This window comes from Enhydra lutris, unplaced genomic scaffold (genome assembly GCF_002288905.1).
Source record: "Enhydra lutris kenyoni isolate GAN:26980312 unplaced genomic scaffold, ASM228890v2 scaffoldscaffold6, whole genome shotgun sequence".
Taxonomy (NCBI): domain Eukaryota; kingdom Metazoa; phylum Chordata; class Mammalia; order Carnivora; family Mustelidae; genus Enhydra; species Enhydra lutris.
In genome coordinates, this window is record NW_019154090.1 from 279,070 (window position 1) to 299,691 (window position 20,622).

Sequence of the window (20,622 nt, forward strand, 5' to 3'; positions counted from 1 at the left end):
GGCACCCCGAGCTCTGCCTGTGGGCAGGCGCCCACCCCACTTGCTGGCTGTCCCATCCCGAGGGCCAGCTGCCGGGAGGCCACGCGTCTCCCCGACCGCCAGCCGCACCAGCAGGCCCTCCTCCAGCTCGAGCTCGCCTGCCGGGCCCAGCTGCGGTCAGAACGCGCAGCAGCAGCCCCGACACAGCCACGCTGGGCGGCCAACAGCGTGGAAAGGCCACCTGCTCTGAGCCCATGCACGGCAGCCGCGGCTTCCCCCGCAGCACTGACCGGGAACTACGAGGCCTCACGCACACTGAGCGGTAACATCTGAAGCAGTTTGAAAGCAGAAGAAAGCCAAAGGGAAGACGAGGAAGACCAACCCCATCACGGAGCGGGAACAGAAGTGTACACGCCAGCAGCTGCCAGCAGCCGCCCCGCGGGGCCCTCCTACGCTCCCCACCAGCCACCGGCTGCTCTGGGGTCCCCCTGGGTCAAGCCCCGCGCTTTGTGACACGGGACGGGCTTCAGCCTGCACCGGCCCAGCACTCCCCGGCCACACGCGGCCCGGGCTCCGGGCAGCCCTAGGGTGAGGGCTCAGGGGCTCTCGCGGCCGTGTGGTGGGCAGACAGGCGGACCACTCCAGGAAAAGGGAACCGCAACGGGGGCGGCTGGCGAGTATGGCCGACTTCGACTTCGGAAGGGCTCCGCGTCAGAATCACCAGGTGGAAATGCCTTCAGGGCCAGGCGGGGAGAGTTCAAGGTCCCCGTCTGGACCCTGGGGTCCCTGGGCCTTGGGCAATCATCACCACCACCACCTTTAGGGTTGTTACCATCACTGTCATGATTTATTTAGTTTTTACAAATTCTACAGGAGCCCGGGTTGGACAACCTTCCAGACCTGCTCCTCCTCCTGAACCCAGGTCCCCAGAGGAGCTTCCCGTTCTGTCGCGTGGAAGCCACCCGTCGAGGACTCGCTCGGACCTGTGTGGTGGGCCTTGAGGTTTCCCGGCCACAGAGCTGCAGGGAACCCCCGCAGTGGGGAGGCTTGCTACCTCAAGTCCCAGCTTTGAACTTGGTTCTTGGCCATTCCAGTGAAAAACAGGTCAGAAAGTTATTTTCAGAAACGTCACAAAGCTGCGTTCTTGTTGCTGGGTCGGGACTGGCACAGAAGATGGACCTGTGGTCTTACCTCCTCCCTTGTCCAGGGTGGGTCAGTGAATTTCTTATCCTTTCATGATGTCTGATTTTAGCATAATTTAAGATCATAGTGCAAATTTTCTCTCTCACTGAATGTCTTCATGATTATTTTAATGAACAAAAGCCAAAAACAACAACAGAAAACAAACAAACAAAGGACCACAAACCTGCCCAAGGACCTGGGAGTGGCCACAAATGCAACAGCTACAACCCGGCCACAGCCCGCCTCCCCTCAGCACTGCGCTCGGAGCCTGTCCACGTTCTGCACGGAGGCTGCCCTCCCGTCACAGCCCGTTCCGGGCCGATAAGAACCTGCGCTCGGCACAGCTGTGGGTGGGCAGACAAGGGCCAAGGGCCAGCAGGTGAGCGGGGTGCGGGCTGGTGGTGGTGGAAACAGTGGGCATGGGAACACGCTCTGGTGCGCCTGAGCCGACACGGTCCTCCTCGTTCTTCACCTACTGGACACGCAGGAGACACGCACCAGCAGCCATGGGTTCCTTCTGTGGAAACCGCTTGGGTCTCCGGTGACCAGTGCAGGCCCAGCAGGGAGCCACGCCACATTCAGGGCTGCTGGGGGTGCGGGGGCCACTGTGACCTCTGGGCCAGCACGGGCCCATCATAACCCGTTTCCTCGTCCCCTGCAGCAGATGCACCACCCACAAGTTCTGGGTCAAAGACAAGAAGGACTGATTTCCCACAGTTCACAGAAGGCTCTGCTTGAGACAATGGCGAGTGGGGTCTGCAGTCAGGCCGCCGGCTCACAAGCCAAGGGCACCAGGCTGTGCCTTTGGTCCAGCTGGTCCTTCCTCCAGGAACCCAGCATCTCTAGCTCTGCCTGAACCATCGATGGTGACTGAAGGGAACAGGCGAAGGCCAGTGGGGTGGGTATGAGCTCTGGGAAGCACAGAGAAGAGGGCTGGGCTCCCCGCGGGTGCTTCCCGGGGCTATCCAGCCGCGCTCCACCAGCGACCTGGACGGTCAGCCCCTCTGACAACAGCACACCGGTCACTGCTACCATCTGTGGTTCCTAGAGGTCCAGGAAGGACCACCAGAAGGCCAGGTGGGCCTGAAGGAATGTGGAGGAGACGGAGGAATGTGGCCCCATCAGTCCAGCTCGTGGCTTGGGGACAGGGTGGGAGCGCAGTAGAAGAAGTGCCTGGTGAGGGCGTGTGCCCCGAGGACCACGTGACATGGAAACCGAGGCCGTGCCCAGGTAGAAAATATGGTCCTGCGGTCACCAGAGCCTCCCACACTTTCCACAGCGAGCCTCCCCGTGGGAAAGACCCTGCCACAAGGCCAAGCAACCAAAGCAAACAGACCCGCACAAACCAACACCACGGAAGTGCTGACGGGACCGGGCAGAGTGGGAGGACATGCCAGCTCCTTCCCAGTACAGCGTCCAGAGGCTCTGCCTGCGTCCATACCGCCGCCAAGCACGGTGCGGACTGGACCTCCCAGCCCCCGCCAGGCAGCACCCGCCTCCGGCCCCCACCGACACCAGGGAAAGGAGCCACCCCTCCTGCCCCAGCCTGCCTGGCGGGGACCCAGCACGCAGCCGTGGTCGGTGCAGCGCATCGTAAGCCCCAAGGAAGATCCACGGTCTGGTTAACACGGTCACGCCGCAGCACGTCCACAGCACAGACATGGAACAGAACCCGTACATGCTATTAGAAAAGGAGGAAACAGAAGGGGGAGGAGACCGTAGCTAAACTGCTTTGAATACTGCATGCGACGCACTTCACGTGGTGGGGGCGACAGGCGGGCGGGCACAGAGGTGGGCAGGGCCCCGGCGGGCCGGCGGCTGCGCGCTCCCCATCTCTGTGACTACGGTCCGTGACTCTAGGGGCGAAGTGGCCGGGCTAGCCTCTACCGCGGCCACTCCTGGGCCTAGTTGAAGCCGTCGGTGTGGTAGCTGGGGTGGGAGTCGGCCGTGAGCTGGGTGGTCTCCGTGGCCGACGCGGGCTGTACGACGACGGGTGTGTCTGTGGCCTCTGCAAAGCAAGCACACGCGTGCTCGTCGGCGCGGGCGGCCGCAATGGCACGCGTGGCCCTGACACCGTCCGTGCTCCGCGGCCTGGCCGCTCTGCCGGGGGGGGGGGGGGCGGGGGCGGGGGCGGGGGGGTGCAGAGGGGAGAGGCTGTCTGCGGGCCTCCCCCCAGCTCGGCCTGCTCCGCCACCTCGGTCCCTCCCCCGCTACTCGGTGCCGCGGAGCCGCGGCGCTTCCGGCCACGGGTGGGGACGGCCCCTGCGTCCACCGTTACCTCGAGTGTCCACGTTCACACCTCAACAGTCCCTGCCGCCACACACGCGCCCGCACAGTCAGAGCCCTCCTGCTCGACAAGACAGGGCGGCAGGGTTCAGGGCCCGCCCCGCCCGGCCGCGCCCGCTCGGGGCCGCGGACACTCACCCCGCTCGGGGCCGCGGACACTCACCCCGCTCGGGGCTGCGGACACTCACCCCGCTCGTCCGACTGCAGCTGCGCCTCCAGGTCCTCAGGGGACACGTAGAAGTCGGCGGCGTCGCCCGCAGGCGCCCGGGGCTTGCAGCGGCCGCAGCAGCAGTTGAAGCAGCAGCAGAGGCAGCAGCAGCAGTAGCAGCAGGTGAGCGCCCCGCACACCACGAACAGCAGCTGCGGGGCACAGGGGTGCTGGCTGCGGGCCGCCCCTGGGAGCGCCTCCCCCCGGCCCCGCACAGCTCCTGGGGGGTGGGGGGGGGTGGCCGCCGTGGAGGCCTCTGTCCTGCCAGAGCCGGGGCGGGAAGACAGGGACAGAGCGCAAGGGCCCCGAGGAGGGACCTACGAAGACGGGCAGGAAGGCGTCCGCGGGCCACACGTGCTCGCGGCAGGAGGAGGACATGCGTAAGCATCCAAAAAAGAACAGAAACGGTATGTCCGAAGTGTGTCAAGTCACAGAGACTTCCGACAAGTCTTCCCCTGCACTGACAAGAGCATCTGCCCACGATGGGACGGAAGAGGTCCCTTCCGATCTCTGTGCAAGAACGGACGGTGACTCGTGAGAGCCGAGTGACACGGCCGGCTCGTCGTGGGGTCTGCTCGGAGCCTTCAGGCGGCCACTCATGGGCTCCTGAGCCGGCTGTGCGCCACCAGCGGCCGAGACCAGGCCCTGCGCTGACACGTGGTGACGAAAAAGGGCACCAGACGCCGGGACACCAAGGCTCAGGAGCATGGAGCACTTGGACCAAACGCCCTCGCTCTGCCAGACCCTGATCCCTACCGGGCAGGAGACTCTCCCGGGGCACCCGGAGCACGGCACGGGGCCGCCTGCTCCCCTCACCTTGGCCCACCAACTGGAGAGCACGAAGTAGGTGTTCACGTTCTCCTCCCCAAACTGCTCGGCCACGTAGAGCCCCAGCGAGCCGTACTTGTCGTAGATGTTTCTTTTTGTGGCGTCCGTCAGGATGGCGTGGGCGTTGTTGATCTCCTTAAACTTGTCTGCAGCCTCTGGGTTATCGGGGTTCTTGTCGGGGTGATATTTCAAGGCAAGTTTCCTGCAAACAAAACCATTTCTTGTCCCTTATTTCACACTCGTCCATGAGAGGGAGGGCCCAGTGCAGGAAACATCTCTCCAGTACATGTCACCTCCCAACTCTCCACGGAGTTTGAGCAGTTCACAGTCCGAAGAAAGCTCTGCAGCTGCCTTGGGGCAAGCCTCCTGGCTCTGCCACAGAGCGGGGAGTCCCCAGGCGCGGGCTACCCCCAGCGACCCAGCCGGCAGCCCACCCTCTGGCAGAGCTCAGAGGCAGACCCCACTGCTGACCTCTAGTGTCCTTGCAGGCTAACTGCGCATTTGGCCAAATACGGTGCCAGGCAAGGGGTGCACCACAGGCCTATTTTCTCCTGTGTGTGAGAAGTACACAAGGGGAAGGACACACAGGAGGGTCGCTGCAAGGGTAGGGATCACCGAGGATGTGTGTCTCTCTCTGCAGCTGACTCCACGAAGCCACAGGTTAGTTGCCTCCAAAGGCTACGGGAGGGGCTGCGGGAAGGAGAAGGCTCAGACCTGCTTCCCAGAGCGACCGGCCGCTCCAGGGCACACAGTGTGTGTCATCTACAAAGTGTTACTTTTCTGTTGCCACGAAAGTACTGATATGAGAATTTTAAGCTACAAGGGGCACATGATGCACACAAAGATGGAGCTACGGGTCCCAGTCACCTACGGGCCAGGCAGGGGGAGACACACGCAGTGGTTCCTGGTAAATGCAGATCGAAGCACACAAGGCACAAGACCCTCTTACCGATAGGACTTTTTAATGTCATCTGAGGTTGCGTTCTTGTCCAGCCCCAGAACATGGTACAGTGATTCCCCAGAGGTAGAGAGTGAGCGCTGTCTCTGGTCGGCCATGGTAGGTTAATCTGTAAGAAAACTGCAAAGAAAACATCAAAAAGTATCGATAAAGTGTCCGGCCACAGAGCTGAAGGCCTCTACCCAGATGACTGTTCGAAGCAAGCAATCACAACACCGCTGGGTGGGGGCCGCGCGGGTCACAGACACAACGTGAAGGGCTGTGGGGAGTGGTCCCATGTGGAGACCAGAGGCTACGTTTGCAAGTGCGCCTGTGGAGGGCTAGAGGACCACCACACTGAGCAGACTGTAAAAAACTGGGTTGACTGTAATCTCCAGAGCAACCTCGAAATTAAAAAATCCAAAGAAGTGGGGCACCTGGGTGGCTCAGCTGTTAAGTGTCTGCCTTCTGCTCAAGTCATGATCCCAGGCTGGGATCGCCCCGCTTCGGGCTCCCTGCTCAGCGGGGAGTCTGCTTCCCCCTCTCCCACTCCCCCTGTTTATGTTCCCTCTCTTGCTGTCTCTATCATGTAAATAAATAAAATCTTTAACAACAACAACAAATCCCAAAAAGTACAGTTAAAAAGCCTTTTTTTTTTTTTTTTTTTTTTTAGATTTTTTTTTTTTATTTGACAGAGAGAGATCACAAGTAGAGAGGCAGGCAGAAAGAGGGAGGGAAGCAGGCTCCCTGCTGAGCAGAGAGCCCGATGTGGGACTCGATCCCAGGACCCTGAGATCATGACCTGAGCCGAAGGCAGCGGCTTAACCCATTGAGCCACCCAGGCGCCCCTAAAAAGCCTTTTAAAAGAAAAAAATGATCTCTTTAGACTAAAAAGTCCAATAAAAAAAAGAGGTTACCAGAATGGAGAAAAACTTAAGACCCAACTACACACTTTAAAGACAGAGCCTCAGAATGCTTGAATCCAAGTCCTGACAGAATTAAAGGAGAAACAGACAACCCGCAGCTATAAAAATCTTAGCACCCCTCTCGGAGAAACACAGAATGAACAACAATAAACAAGAAAAATGGATGATCCTAAAAACACTACACCCCATGACCTGATACGTATGGGACACCCAACATTCATAAACAGTTTTTTTTAAAAATCACGAAGACATGCCACATGTTAGACTTTAAAACAAATTTCAATAAATTTAATGGGCTGAAATGACGCACCGTGTGCTCTCTGACCTTAGCAGAATTAAGTTAGAAACCCAACATTAAGATACCTAAGAAAACCTCAAGAATTTTTTTAATAGAATTTTTTTTTTTTTTTTTTTAAGAGAGAGAGCGAGCGCATGAGCATAACCAGGGGGAGCAGCAGAAGGAGAGGGAGAAGCAGGCTTCCCACTGAGCAGAGAACCTGACACGGGACTTGATCTTAGGACCCTGATCATGACCTGAGCTAAAGTCAGACGCTTAACCCACTGAGCCACCCAGGTGCCCCCAAAGCCTCAAGTGTTTAATATCCAACACACTGCTAAGTAACATGTAACCCAAAGAAGAAATCATAAGAAAAATTATTTTTAATTTAATAGTAAAATATAACATATAACTAAGACCTAAGATTCAAGTTCACAATACCAGAAGCAGCAGGACCCAAAGGAAATGGAAGGAAGGGAATAATAAAGAGCAGAAATCAACAAAATAAAAAACGGAAAAACAACAAAGAAAGTTAACAAAGCCAAAAGTTGGCTCTTTGAAAACAACAAAATTGATCAACAGCTGACCAAAAAAAAAAAAAACAAAAACAGAAATCAGTGACATGAGGAAGGAAAAAAAAGAGGGGTCATCACTACAGACCCTACAGGCACAAAAAAGATGATAGAAAAAATTATGGACAACTTTATGCCAAGCAATTAGATGGAACAGATAAATGCCTTGAAAAATACAATTTACCCAACCAGAAAATCTGAATAGTCCTAAATGCATTAACAGAATTGAATCTGTAATAGAAAACCTTCCCACAGGGGCTCCTGAGTGGCTCAGTGGGTTAAAGCCTCTGCCTTTGGCTCAGGTCATGATCCCAGGGTGCTGGGATAGAGCCCCACGTCTGGCTCTCTGCTCAGCGGGGAGCCTGCTTCCTCCTCTCTCTGCCTGCCTGCCTGCCTACTTGTGATCTCTGTCAAATAAATAAATAACATCTTAAAAAAAAAAATAAAGAAAGAAAGGAAACCTTCCCACAAACAAAGTTCCAGGCCCGGATGACTTTTCTACCCAATATCCAAGGAAGAAAGACATCAATCTTGGACAAAGTTTTTCAAAAACAGAGGAGAAGGGGACTTTTGTTTTTGGAGGCCAGCACAACCTCACAAAGACATTACCAAAAAATCCATTACAAGTATAGACGTAAAAATCCTTAACAAAATATTAGCAAATTGAATCTATGAGTAGAAATTATCCCAAGAAGGCAAGCCTGATTTAACATTTCAGAACAAACCAACGTGTCTACCATATCATAGAACTGAGGTAAACCACATGACCATCTCGAAGACTCGCCGATGCACCGGCGAGTTCAACACTAACTCATGACTGTAACACTTCTCAGTAGGGTGCTCGGTGGCTCAGTCAGTTGACCGTCTGCCTTCAGCTTAGGTCAGGATCTCAGTGTCCTGGGATGGAGCTGGCCATCGGGCTTCCTGGTCAGTAGGGAGCCCGCTTCTCCCTCTGTCTCTCCCCTGTTGGACTTGGCTTACTCGCTCTCAAATAAATAAAGTCTTTAAAAAAATTTAAAAAATAAAAAATTCTCAATACATTGGGAACTTTCTCGGTCTGATAAAGGACATCCAACCGAAACCCTACAGCTGATATGACTGGGTTGTTTACAAAGAAAACCCTAAGGGATCAACAAAAAACAAAAACAATGAAACAAAAAACCAACTACAGCTAAAAAGTTAATTTAGCAAGGTCACAGGATATAAATATTTAAAACAACTATATATATACATATATATATATTTTTTTTTAAATTTTATTTATTTATTTGACAGAGAGACACAGTGAGAGAGGGAACACAAGGACGGGGAGTGGGAGAGGGAGGAGCAGGCTCCCCACTGAGCAGAGAGCCGGATGCGATGCGAGGCTCGATCCCAGGACCTGGAATCACGACCTGAGCTGAAGGCAGACGATTAACAGATGAGCCACCCAGGCGCCCCTAAAGCAACCGTATTTTTATTTGAGAGTAGTAAACAATTGGAAAATATTACTACTTCAGGTTTCATTTACAGCAGCATCCAAAATCACAGAATTATTTAGGAATAAAATTCAACAAAAGACATACAAACCCTACATTGAAAACAACACGTTGCCAAGAGAAACAAAAATTAAAAAAAAAAAAATTGCGCTTTATCATGTTCATAGATCAGAAAAGACTTAATTTTCTCCAAACTGATCTAGAGAATCAATACAATCTTAACTCTAATCCCAGCAGGCTTTTTTGCAAAAATTGAGAAAACGATCTCAAAGTTTGTACGGAAAAACGAAGGGCATATGCTGGCCACAGTGACACGGGCACACAGAGGGTCAGGAGTACATCGGAAGAGGCTCATCCTGTCACTCAGAGGCGCAGAACACGGGTCCACCAGAGCGGCCGGCCCCGGGAAGACGAGCCCTGTCACGTCTCAGCAGGGTGTGAGGCAACGGAGCTCTCGCCCCCAAGGCACACACGCACTCCCCGGGCAGGACACGCAGTCCGTCCGCCGGACGCCGCGCGCGCCTACAGGAAATGAACACACACGTCGACACAGAGACTCACACGCCAATGTTCGCAGCAGCTTCACTCGCAGCAGCTTCACTCACAACAGCCAAAGTCTGGAAACAACCCCAGTGTCTGCCGACCGGAGAGCGGATAAACAGAAAGGGTCGACCCCAGAGCGGTCGACTGCTCAGCGGGGAGGGAATGAGCCTCCGACACGCACACACCACCGACGACTCAGCGGCTGCTGAACGGAAGGGGCCAAAGACAAGGCAGGGTCCTTGCGTGAAACTCCAGCGAACGCAAAGCCGTCCACACAGGTTGCCCAGAAGTGGAGGGCAGAGCAGATACAGCTTTCAAGGGCCCCAGGCAGCTCTGGAAACGACCCGGCACACACCTGCTGCAGGACCCAGCAGGTCGGCTCCTGGCCGACTCAGCCAAAGGACAAGGAAATACATGTTCACGTAAAAACGTACACAGGACATTCAGAGCAGCTTTATTTGTAACAGCCCCAAACTCGGATCAGTCCAGACATCCTTGAACTGCAGCACATATGTGCACACTGCGACACTACTTAGCAAACCCAAACAGCCGTGCTGCGTGTGTAGCCCAGATGGACCTGCACAGAACTGCACGAGCAGATAAAAGCCAAGCCCACGAGGTCACACACTGTACAAATGGATTTTGGATACGATACGACTTTAGAAACACAAGACAGATTGCTGGTTGCAAGGGGTCAAGGATGGGAGGTGAGTGGGACAGGGGTGGCCTGCATACGGAGAATTCCAGGATCTTGAGTCCGGCGGTGGACATGCAGACCTGCGCAGGTGCTACCCCTGCAGAGGTCCTCACGCACACAGGAGTCAGTAACGTAAAGGTGGGGAGATCCGGATAGGACTGGTAAATCGTACCAACATCAGTATCCTGTTTAGGATAGTTTTGGTCTGTTTTTTTCGTTTTTTTTTTGAAGATTTTATTTATTTATTTATTTGACAGCGAGAGCAGGAACACAAGCGGGGGGCAGTGGGAGAGGGAAAGCAGGCTTCCTGCTGAGCACGAATGTGGGGCTCAATGTGGGGCTTCATGAAGGGCTGGATCCCAGGACCCTGAGGATCATACCTGAACTGAAGGCTGACGCTTAACGACTGAGCCACCCAGAGTAAACTAGAGTTTGGCAAAATGTCACCGCTGGGAAAAACCAGGCAAAGTGTCATCATTTCTTACAACTATGGGCGACTTTATAATCATCTTAATTAAAACTGCAATTAAAAGCTCATTACTAGACTAATTCAAGTTACTTGGTAGGTTTAGACCAGTAAAGGAAGCTTTAACTAGAGATAACAGAGCATACTGTTACCAGCAACAAAGGCGAGATCTAGCAAAGCCAGAAGCAAGAAAGCAGTGGGGAAGAGCCCTTAGATGGGGTCTTAGCCCAATTCCTTCACCTCCCAGTAGATCAAAGGGCAGCCCAGACATGCAAAATGATTGACCAAAATACACAAATAATTAGTCACAGAAGCAGGCCCAGAGCCAGCGCTGATTTCAAGTTCAGGCGTCAACCACACTAAAGGTGTGTCCGCTTCTCCAGAAACACGTGCAGCCACAAGTTGGGACTAGCTAAAGTCTCTTTCCTGCTCCTTAAAGTTAACAAAAAATAATAAATAAACCACCTTTCCAGGAATAATACAGTGGTGCCCCTAAAAGAAGGGCTTCCAATCTCCGCATTCTGTCCGTGCTGTGAAGGGAGCACCACGCTGAGGCAGCGCCCAGCTCCGTCACACACTTGCAGACACTGCCCCGAGGTCAACCATGTGAAAAACGAGGGGATGGGCTTAGTTTCTAAATTCAACGCCGATTTAATGATCTACTCTGTGACTCTAGGCTACTCCTACTTAAAAATAAGTCACTGTACTCCTCATCACCGGAACTCAGAAGCAGCTCAGACGTCCTTCAGTGAGTGACCGCACAAGTTGCGTCCACGCAGACAGCGGGCAGTCCTCAGTGCTGGACAGAAACCAGCTATGGAGCCGTGAAGAGGCTACACCCTGTGTGATTCCATCTCTATGACATTCTGGAAAAGGCGAAACTCCAGGGACAGGAAAGGGAGTGGAGGTTGCTGGGGGGGGGGGGGGGGGGGGCTGGAGGAGGGAGGGATTAAGAGGAGGAGCACAGAGATCTTCAGGGGATGAAACCACCCTGTGCAGCGCTACAGTGGCAGAAAAATGTGATTATGTTTGTCAAATCCCACAGAATGTGCACCATGACGAGTGACCACTGAGGTCAACTACAGACTTTGGTTAATAATGGATCAATACAGGCACCTGGGTGGCTCAGTGGTTAAGCCTCTGCCTTCGGCTTGGGTTGTGATCTCAGGGTCCTGGGATCAAGCCCCACATCAGGCTCTCTGCTCCGCAGGGAGCCTGCTTCCTCCTCTCTCTCTGCCTGTCTCTCTGCCTACTTGTGATCTCTCTCTGTCAAATAAATAAATAAAACCTTAAAAAAAAATAATGGATCAATACAGGGGCGCCTGGGGGGCTCAGTCGGTGGGGCGTCTGCCTTCACCTCAGCCTCAGGTCATGATCTCAGGGTCCTGGGACCAAGTTCCCCATCGGGCTCCCTGCTCAGATGGGGGTCTGCTTCTCCCTCTGCCTCTGCCGCTCCGCTGCTCATGCTCTCTTTCTCTCTCTAATAAATAAGTAAAATCTTTTTAAAAAAATGTGTCAATACAGGATCATCAGTTTTAACAATGTACCACTCTGATACAAACTATGGGGGCAAACGGAAAACTGTGGGGTTGGGGGAAGGGAAAGAAATACGCAAGAATTCTCTGTAAGTTCTGTCCAACTTTTCTGTAACCCTGAAGGTGTTAAAAAAAAAAAAAAAAAGGTCTATCAAGTAGAAAAAAAAGTACAAAGAAAGAGTTGATGACCCCAGAGAAAAAATGGCAAGGTTTTTTTGTTTTTTGTTTTTTAAGATTTTATTTGTCAGAGAGAGAGAGAGATCACAAGCAGGGGGAGCAGCAGAGGGAGAGGGAGAAGCAGGCTCCCCACTTAACAGGGAGCCTGATGCCAGACTCGATCCCAAGACCCTGAGATCATGACCTAAGCTGAAGGCAGACGCTTCACCCACTGAGCCACCCAGGCACCCCCGATGACAAGCTTTTAAGTTCTGAGGTTGAAGGCTTTTATAAAATTAAAGGAAACAGTGGACAAAAGTAAACTGCGAAGGAGAGGGAGCAAAGAGCAGGGTCGGCAATTGCCGCAGGAGCAGGAAGGCGACGAGAGGGCAGCACAGCTCGAGGGGGTGAAGCCACAGAGCGGAGAGAAGTCACAACCTGGGAAGTACCTTAAAGAGAGAGAACCAGCACAGAGAAAACAGAAAATGGGAGAAAACTGGTCCGGCAGGAATGTGAAAGGTAAGGGACACATCAGACTGGGGGGAAAGTCCATTAAAAACAAGAGAGAACAAAACTAGATCGGCAAGAAAACACAAGTGTGCGTGCTGAAAAGTGCTGGCCGGCACGAGTGATGCCCCCAGAGTCCAGGTCCAGCCTGAGAGCTTCCCAGCACAAAAAAGCTTCATATTCTAAGATGAAAAGATTCTATTATCAAGCAAGTGCAAGGTCAGAAGAATACACAAATGTTAGAGTCTGGGACAAGCCACGCTCCTCATTTCTAAAACAAAACACCCATCTGAGGACACACATCAACAGAACAGGGAAGGAAGTGAAGGAGGAGGGAAACCTCAGATAAAAAACCCTGGTGTCATCTGGGTCTGTGGCAGAAGAAATGATGGCAGGAAGGGGTGGCTGAGTGGCTTAGTCGGAGAGGCGTCTGCCTTTAGCTTGGGGTCAGATCCCAGGGTCCTGGGATGGAGTCCCCGCATCAGGCTCCTTGCTCAGCAGGAAGCCTGCTTCCCCTCTGCTCCTCCCCAACTTGTGCGCTTTCTCTCTGACAAATAAAATCTTTAAAAAAGAAAGAAAGAGGGGCACCTGGGTGGCTCAGAGGGATGAGCCTCTGCCTTTGGCTCAGGTCATGGTCTCAGGGTCCTGGGATCGAGCCCCACCCCCCCGTGGAGTCGGGCCCTCTGCTCAGCAGGGGGCCTGCTTCCTCTCCCCCCCCCCCCCCCCCCCGCCTGCCTCTCTGCCTACTTGTGCTCTCTCTCTCTGTCAAATAAATAAATAAAATCTTCAAATAAATAAATAAAAAGAAAGAAACAAACAAACAAAGGCAGGAGACACGGGAGCAATCCCTCCACATGGCTATGGGAGGCAGGGTCCCACTTCTCTCTCCATGCCCAATGACAACACAGAACGTAAAGGTTAGTGTGCACCATGGAAAGGAGTAGGGAGCCCCCACGGGCCAGGCTGCTCCATGCCACGGCCCACCGGGACCAGCCGACTTGGTTCCTCGAGTGTGTCAGTCCATGGGGCCCAGGCTTCCCCACCCCTCACCAGGCAGGTTCGATGGCAGTCCATCGCAGGTGCAGAGATGGACGCACAGAGAGGTGATGGAAGGATCTGAACCCAAACCCAAGGGAATCACCCTAACCCTAGAGACACCAGGTAAACCACCCGGCCCCTAAGCCCAGGGCATGATGGTGTTGCTGAGGGCAGATAATAAAACAAGTCTCAGGGCCACCCAAGAGAGAGAGGTCGCGGGTTTTACAATCAGGAAGTGAGGACTCTAAGCCCAGCGGGAAAGTGTCCAGCTGTGTGACCTGGGGCAAGGCCCCGCAGTGCTCTGAGTCTCCCTCTTCTTCTGCGGCCCTCCAGGACCAGGCTAGCACAGAGCCAGCAGAACCAAGACAGCCTCAGTCAGAAGCAGGCACTGTTACTGATGGGGCCAACCGTCCAGGACTAAGTATGTCCTCCGGCGAGTCCACGACAGAAGGACCGCGGCACCGTGAAACTCCCACGCTCAGTAATTTCTTTGTCTGTATTCTGTTACCCAATGCCCTGAATAGTGGGCTTCCAGACCCCATCCACAGAGACACCAAGAACTAATACTTCTATGTCTGCTCCATAAAAACAAGCACCTACAGCCATACCTCTCCATGCTGCCTCCTCGAGGTAATGCTTTTATCTCAGCAAACTGAAGACTCCTGGCAACGATGTGCCAAGCTAGTCTCTTCCCACAGCATTTGCTCACTTTATGTCTTTGTGTCACAGTCTGGTGACTCCTGCAGTATTTCAAATGTCTTCATTGTTAGTATGGTGGTCATGCCGTTCTGCGATCAGTGGTTCTGACTCAGCAGCTCAGATGACGGTTGGCATTTTTTTAGAGGTATTTACTTTTCAAAAAATTACTTTTATTAACATACCATGTATTATTTGCCGCAGGGGTGCAGGTCTGTGACTGTCAGGCTTACACACTCCACAGCACACACCCTCCCCAGTGTCTGTCACCCAGCCACCCTCTCCCTCCCCCTCCCCCAGGCAACCCTCAGTCTGTTTTGTGAGATTGAGAGTCTCTTACGGTTTGTTTTACTTAAAAAAAAAAACAAAAAACAAAAAAACCACGAAACGCTATTGCGCCTTTACCAGACAACAGTGTCGCTCGGGCATCAGCTCGGGCATCAGCTCTACGCGCACTGGGAAACCAAACACGGACGTGACTCACTCTATCGGGATAGTCGCTTTACTGCCGTCTTCCTGGAGCCCAGCCGCCCCGCTGAGATGCGCCCGTCTGTGAGCAGCTAACGGCGTCAGCTACTTCATGTGACTGGAGACAAAGTTTCCCCCTGTGAAACGGTCACATTTTAAATTACGAATCACCAGTATGACTTAACAGTCAGTGCGCACACCGGATTTCAGATGTCACGGCACTGAACATCAAAAATGTCCTAGCCTCAGACAGAACCATCCTAAGAAAACCCAACAGAATTAATTCAGAATCAATTTTCTTAGTTTCAATGGAATGCCAGTAACTATATCCGAAGTCTCTTAAAGGCTAATCCTTGCTTAATAAAAAATCGCATCTGAGGCGCCTGGGTGGCTCAGTGGGTTAAACGTCTGCCCTCGGGCTCAGGGTCCCGCATCAGGCTTCCAGCTCCAGGGAGCCTGCTTCTCCCTCTGCCTCTCTCTCTGTCTCTCATGAATAAGTAAATAAAATCTTTTAAAAAAATCATTTCTCCACAAACCCAGAGATTAAGAAACGAAGTGCAGAGCATCGCTTGTGCCCAGCGGCCGACTCCCTGGCTGCCTGAGCAGCACGGACGGGTGGCAGGGCAGCGTCTCAACACTTCCGACCCAAGAACGTTACGCTCAGGCCAAGTCCCCACACACAGGCACAGACGAACATTCACACAGACACGAGAATGTATGGAACAAGGAGCTTCTAGAAAAAACAATCTGTTGCAACACCCAGCCAGCGAAGACATAAATGGAAAGGTAGCAATGGAGAATGAAAACCAGGGGTTAAGGGATCTGTGGGCAGGGGCTGAAGCCACAGAAACTCAAGGACAAGACCTAAGAGCACTGGGAGCTGTGGTAACAAGTGTGCCGAATAGAACATTGCACACCCGCAGCAACGAGGTCAGGACACCAGTGGAGAGAGAGTGCAGAGTCCCCATCAGCCCCACCAGGGACGCAGGCACTGTCCACACCAAAGCCAGACAATGCCAAAGGCCTCCCTTTTTAAGGGCATGGGTAGGCCTGTGGTGCTGAGCGGACAGCAATTCCATTAGCGTCCCCTTGTTTTTCCCATATGCCAGGTTCAGAGAAAAGTGAAACAAAATGCTTCTATTTCAGACTATGAGGGAAGTCTTTGGAAGCCGCATGTCTGGCTGTTTCTGGGAAAAACTAGGGACCAGAGGTTAACACATTTTCTTGTCTGTATAACATTCATCCATTTCTATACCATGGCTTTTTTTTTTTTTTTTTAATCATGTTCTTCTCTCTTTTCTGTATTGTTTGAACTTCTTACAAAATTCTGTATCATGTTTATAAAATCTACAAAGTTATCATTCTAAGAACATGAGCAGGGCACCTGGGTGGCTCAGACAGTTGGGTATCTGCCTTCGGCTCAGGTCATGATCTCAGGGTCCCACATCGGGCTCCCTGCTCAGCGGGGAGCCTGCTTCTCCCTCTTCCCCTGCCTGCTGCTCCCCCTGCTTGTGCGCTCTCTCTGTGTGTCGGTCAAACAAATAAATAAAAAATCTTAAAAGAAAAAAACAAGAACGCGAGCAAGCAGCCACATAACTGCCCTTCCTAGAAGGTTCTTGTCGTGAGTCACTCCCAGGACAGGTTATGAAGCACTCTCAGTGCGCTGGCTTGTCGGGAGTACTGAGAACCCCAGCCTACCTCACCAACAATGCCCTTTAACCAGGGGTCTGGAGCTCATCCCTTTGGGCTAACTTCCCTCTTGGAACCAGGGTCTCTCCAACAAAGTTACTACAGAGCCCCTTCTCATCAGCGCTCAAGAGAAAGTTGTTCTTTTGTGGGTGAGTCTGTCTGTTTTGGCCACAGCCAGTCGAAGGGACCAAGATGAAGGGTTTGGTCAACCAGAGTCTAGTTGATCCCAGATTTTCTCAAGAGCCAGCAAACACCCTAAGATCGACTCCCTCCCAATCCAATTTCAAATCATTTGTAGTTTTCTTGACATCAGAAAAAACTTGACAGTGAAAAACCTCCTTTCTGTTTTGATGAAATGACAGCACAGCAGGCAGCCTGGCAGCTCAGGGTAATTTAACTGGATCAAAGCCAAGTACTTACACACCAGAAAGGGCGAGGCTGGGTACAGCGAAAGTCAGCCAGACCCTTACCACTTAGGTTTCCTTTGATGTTATTCTTCGAAGGCGTGTTTACTCCAGAGCAGACGGAGGCAAGCTTTTGTTAAAGCACAAGATAGTAAGTATTTCGGTCTTGTGGGCCAGTCTCCATGGCTGGGCCCCCAGTTTTTAGCTCTGCCTCTGAAGCAGCAGAGCGCAGCGTGGGCAAGAGTGGGACAGCTGTGCTCCGCCGACGCCTGACCCAACTACAGAGCAGGTGCCACGCGTGCCCGGAGCTCAAGCAACGGCAAAAAGTTAGGTCCTTGCGGAGGGTCCCTTGTGTTTACATTCCGTGCACACGCGGAGCCTTAGCTACTGTGACACTTTTTTATTCCTCAAAATTAAGTCTGCACAAAAACAAAACAAAGACGGGGCACGCAGCAGGGCACATAAAGAAGGAATGTTCTGAATCAACATCTCCAGTGAAGGTGTGGTAATGCGGAGACCCGCCGCGACACGGAGCGATGGGAGGCAGACAGCAGCAGAGTGCCCTCTCGCTCACCTAACAACGGCTGGAAAAGCTGTGTGAAAAGCGAACGCGTTTTCAACAGAGAGCATCCAAGAAAAGCCAGTGTCATCCCTCAACTTCTCCTTACTTCAGTTAATGAGTTGAGTCATTCGCGATCTCTGGCAATGAAACTGGAGAGATACCGCAAATGGGAAAATTTAAACCAGAAGACAAATCCCAAAGTCATAAAAGATCGATACTCACTGCAAAGGGATACAGTGGCTGTTACACCTGAAGAACCCTGGGCACAGCCGCCTCAGCCAGGAGAACTGTGACCTGCTGCTTCACTGACTGTCGCCCAGGCTCCCTAACACACTGGTTGGCACGTCCAAGGCACAGGACACTTGGTCGGGCGGAGGATGGGTACTTCAAACAACATCTACTGGAGACCATCACAGCTCACGCATGACCCTCCGATCACACACCATCAACATATTCTATGTTTTTTTCCAACTGGAAGTTTAATCAAATGTGAACGATCATGTAATATGGAACACCTAGCCTGTACTACCCCGCATCAAGGAACACAAAAACAGGACCCCCTATTTTGCATGCTTCTCCAGTGCTAAGATGAAGAGTCCACTGGTGGCATCAAACACATATGTGCCCCTGGAATGCCCAATCTGTCTGTCTCCCGCTAAGACCAAGAGTTATGTATGGTGACCCGAGGACAGGGCATCACCCTCCCTAAGGGATACAGACTGCTTCCATGTGCCCTGCTGGGGCATCGATGACTGTTACTTCGTTCACAAGACACAACTCCGGTTCATGCAACATTTTTTATCCTCCATGATCACTTATTTGAAAATATTTACTGAGTCCTCCCACATGCCAGGCATTGGGAACAGAACGACGAACAGGAGGTACAATCCGAGAGCAGAGAGTGAGCTCAGTGAAGGAGGACACCTGAAGTGAGAGCAAGCGGTTCCCCAGAACACAGTTTTATGGGAACAGGCAACACAAGCAGCTCGTTTATGTTTTAAGATCACCGTGGCTGGGGACGCCTGGGTGGCTCAGTGGGTTAAGCCTCTGCCTTCGGCTCAGGTCATGATCTCAGGGTCCTGGGATGGAGCCCCGCATCAGGCTCTCTGCTCAGCAGGAAGCCTGCTTCCTCCTCTCTCTCTGCCTGCCTCTCTGCCTGCTTGTGATCTCTGTCTGTCAAATAAATAAATAAAATCTTTAAAAAAAAATCACTGTGGCTGCAGGGTATAAAATTAATATGAAGAAAACCATGCGTAGGCACATTATAATCAAACCACTGAAAACCAAAGATCAGGAGGCAATCTTGTAATCAGAGAAAACTGACATGATCACATAGGGAACAATCATCTGAATCACATGCTTCTCATCAGAAATCCCTGAAACCAGAAGGTAGCGGAGCACATCGCTGAACTGTGGAAATAAAACACCCGTCAAACCAGAATGCTATTTGCAGCAAAAACATCCCTCAGAAACAAAGGTGAAATAAAAACATTTTTAGAAAAACAGAGACTAGGGGCGCCTGGGTGGCTCAGTGGGTTAAAGCCTCTGCCTTCGGCTCAGGTCAAGACCCCAGGGTCCTGGGATCGAGCCCCACGGCGGGCTCTCTGCTCAGCAGGGAGCCTGCTTCCCTCTCTCTCTGCCTGTCTCTCTGCCTACTTGTGATCTTTCCCTGTCAAATAAGTAAATAAAATCTAAAAAAAAAAAGAAAAGAAAAACGGAGACTAAAAGAACCCACAAAGATCTGAATTACAATAAACCCCAGAGTTATTGAGGCTGCAGGGAAAGGAAAACAGAAACCAGCGTCTTCAGGAAGGAGTGAAGGTCAAGGACAATTTCTTCCTTCGTGTTTTAAGAAAATACATAGCAGTGGTGAAAGCAAAAGTTACCAACATTGGCCTGTGGGGTCAAAGGACACGTACGTGTTCAGTGAGGGCAGAGGCAGGGACAGGTGCGCCCAGAGGCCTTTAGGGTTCCTCCCTGAGCATGAAGTGACACAACACTCTGAGCTCTGAGAGTGGACGCCACCAACGACCAGAAACAAAGGACCGATCACAGCTTGGTCAGTTCTGTAGGGGACACCACTCACCAATAAAAACAGGGTAACATACAGACACAACCAATAAAATCCTCAAACACATTATGCAAGACAAACAAGCTGGACCCGAAATGATTCCATTTATTAAAAGAGTAAAAACAGGACAAACAGCCTATTGTGACATAAACCAGGAAGGTGTTCGAGGGCACTGATGGGAGCCTTCTAGGAAGACAGAGACATTCTGACTTAAACTGGGGGAGTGATTTCACAAGTGTGTCCATACTCCAAAACTCACTGAAATTTACTAAGATCTGTGCATGTAACTGTAGGTCAATTTTACCTGCATTTAAAAAGCAATCTATAATTAAGATTATTTGTCCTCAAAGCAAGTTAGATATGATAAGAAAACCAAATGGAACATAAAACTCTCCAGTCATCTAGACCTGGCTGCCTATGTTTATAAACTTGTTTGGACAGCGTCACATCCCTCTTCCTGGGATGTCTATGGCTCTCAGCAGAGGCTGTGAAACCACAAAGCCTAAAAATACTCCATCTGGCCCTTTAAGGAAAAACGTAGCTGCCGTGAATATTACTCAAATTGGTATTTTATATTTCGAGTCAGAAACTATTAAATTTCTACACTACTTCACATACATTTCAGAAGTTTGTGTTCTAATAGGAACTAACCATTGCCAGGCAGCACGCACTCTTGAAAGCTCCATGTTTGGGGGAACAGGCTTGTAACTAAAAGACAAACTGTAAGTGCAAGGGGCCTACTTCATTCTTATGTATGTGATATCGGGGAACCCATCAGGAAGGGCAAACAGAAAGGCTGTGGAAGGCCATATGGCAGACAACTGTTAGAGAAAGAAATCATGAAGTTTTATGGGGTTTTTTAATCACTAAATTCAACTTCTGAAAAAAGTTACTGCCTTAATACTTCATTGTCCATCTTTTCTGTAATGAGCAGGGGTACGTCAGTGATGAGAAGAAACAGACACTTCTCCACGCAGGAAACACAGATCACCAGAAGCACGCGACCCTGCACCCTACAAAATGGAAAAAGAACACTGGTTCGGCATCTGCTGATGCTTGCGTCCCCAGCAAGGGCTGCCGGTTTTCTTGCCATGTATCCTCTGCTTCCCTCTCCCCA

At 51.7% G+C, this 20,622-nt stretch overlaps 1 protein-coding gene across 5 annotated transcripts in view; it reads right to left on the reverse strand.

The window, feature by feature from the left end:
- Positions 1-802: 802 nt before the first annotated feature.
- LOC111141805 (DnaJ heat shock protein family (Hsp40) member C5) overlaps positions 803-20,622 on the reverse strand; it is a 37,691-nt gene continuing 17,871 nt past the window's right edge. Inside the window, exons 1-6 of one of the 5 annotated variants that reach the window (XR_002640227.1) lie at positions 14,796-15,083; positions 5,433-5,561; positions 4,472-4,685; positions 3,636-3,807; positions 3,440-3,508; positions 3,106-3,169 (exon numbers count right to left, since the gene is read on the reverse strand). Coding sequence is in view for 4 of the 5 variants with exons in the window: in XM_022494625.1 (XP_022350333.1) it covers positions 4,079-4,685; positions 5,433-5,539 (714 nt within the window). In the remaining variant the exon portion in view is untranslated. The other 4 variants (XM_022494628.1, XM_022494625.1, XM_022494626.1 and 1 more) reach the window with 4 other exon arrangements.